The sequence below is a fragment of the Eurypyga helias genome, unplaced genomic scaffold (genome assembly GCF_000690775.1).
Source record: "Eurypyga helias isolate BGI_N326 unplaced genomic scaffold, ASM69077v1 scaffold14776, whole genome shotgun sequence".
Lineage (NCBI taxonomy): Eukaryota > Metazoa > Chordata > Aves > Eurypygiformes > Eurypygidae > Eurypyga > Eurypyga helias.
Genome location: NW_010256104.1, coordinates 1 through 1,826, shown reverse-complemented (window position 1 = coordinate 1,826; position 1,826 = coordinate 1). Strand labels below are relative to the sequence as shown.

The following is a 1,826-nucleotide window of genomic DNA, read 5'->3' as shown; positions in this document are numbered from 1 at the left end:
GGCACGCGGGGGACTGGCCGGAGACCCCGGGAGCTGCTGCAGTAGGAGCAGGGACACAGCCTCGGTGCCCCAACCCTGGCTGAGGCAGAAACCAAGGCCTGCCAGGCAGGGAGGAGTTGTCTTTATTCAGAAGCAAACCGGTCTGCTGGCAGAGGACAGCGGGTTGTGAGATGTACATTGAGTTAGAAATTCAGGAATCTACGGGCACGGGCTTGGCTGCAGGCGAGGCTGGATCCCACCCTGCACTGCCTACGCCGCGGCCCTGCCTGAGGCTCTCCAGGCGGGTTTAGGGTAGCACCAGGTGAGGACCGCGTCCGTGAGGGCTGACGGCAGGTAGCTGAGGGGGATGTAGAGCAGCTTGGCGTCCCAGCCGGCGGAGTAGCGGGTGCGTGGGAAGCGGCTGGTCAGCGCGTGCTCCATGCAGTCCGTGACCAGCGTCAGGTTGGGGTTGCTTTTATTCAGCATCTTCCTGAGCACCACCGAAACTGCGGGGGCAGAAAGCGCCAGTCAGGCTGCTGGGATTAGACCCCTGAGCCGAATGCAGCCGATGGGCTCGGTGAGATGACCGGGCGGTGGGACAGGCCTTGTGTCAAGAGAGGAACAGCATCGCTGAGCCTCTCTTCAATCATCCCAGGGCGGAAGCCGGGATGTGAGGTACTTACACTCCTTCACGTAATTCTCCCCATAACTCGCTTTCATTTCCTCTGGGAGCTTCTCCCAGAGGGAAAGAAAGTTCTTCTCCAGGTTCTCAGCATTGGTGATCACTGTCTTGAAATAGCCTGGCTCGATCATGCTGACCTTCACCCCGAAGCTGTGCATCTCAACCCTAGAAGGGACAGAGCCCCATGGGACGCAGGAGCAGCACCCAGGTGTGTCTGCTGCTCACCGGCACGGGCTGCACGTGTATCTTGCGTGGGATATGCGGCAGCCTCGTGCCAGAGGCGCAGTGGGGAGCCTGACCACCCCAGCAGACCCCGCGCCAGCCCCAGCACGTGTCCGAGGCAGCAGGTAAATAACCATCTGCTGACTCTGGATGGGATGGGGCCAAAGCAAACCTTAGGACTGCAGGACCATTGCCTGCAGGATCCATTAAAGGGGCAAGGTCCAATGGGGAAGGCTTAGTGCCGGGGCAGGCAGTGCCAGCCAGCGTGGCCACTGCCTCCCTGCTGCTGGGAAGCCACCGGGCAAAGGAATGAACTCAAAGCTCTGCCAAGTCTTTGCCTTCCCTTCTCCCAGGGCTGCCTCTTCGCGAGCTCAGCTGAAAGCAGAGGATGCCAGCGCCACGCGAGAGTCCTCCCAGGCAGGAAATTGCTCCCATGGGACCAGGAGCTGTGGCACAAGGTGTCCTGACGTCTGGTCCACACGTTAATCATCCCCACAGCCCCTCCTCTCATGATTCGGCAGCAGCTAAAACGAACTCCGACTGCGCTTGCTTGCGGTTGCAGGAGGAAGGGGTTTGACCGACGGAGGCTCTGCCAGCCAAAAACTGGAAGAGCAAACTGATAAACCAGGGCGGTGACTGCTGTGCCGGACTTACCGGAGACTGTCGGAGAAGGCCTCCACGCCGAACTTGGAGATGCAGTAACCCCCACCAAAGGCAGCGAGCCGGCCCATCACACTGGCCACGTTGACCACCCGGCCCTGTGCTCGCTTCACCAGGGGCAGGAGGCTCAGCGTCACCTCGATGAGGCCGAGGAGGTTGACATCCAGCACCTTGACGAAGTCGTCCTTGGTCAGCCACTCGTTGGGGGCGGTGGGAACAGCGATTCCTGCGTTGTTCACCAGCCCCCAGAGCCCTGGGGAGAGGGAACGGGGTGAGCCAGGGC

General features: G+C 61.2%; 1 protein-coding gene across 1 annotated transcript; it reads right to left on the bottom strand.

Moving 5' to 3' along the window:
• Positions 1 to 249: 249 nt before the first annotated feature.
• On the bottom strand, positions 250 to 1,791 carry LOC104511085 (retinol dehydrogenase 16-like; the record flags this gene model as incomplete). The annotated part of the gene is made up of 3 exons (XM_010153549.1): positions 250 to 485; positions 663 to 826; positions 1,538 to 1,791. Coding segments are annotated over 3 exons (654 nt in total), but the record flags the coding sequence as incomplete, so codon positions are not given.
• Positions 1,792 to 1,826: the final 35 nt, after the last annotated feature.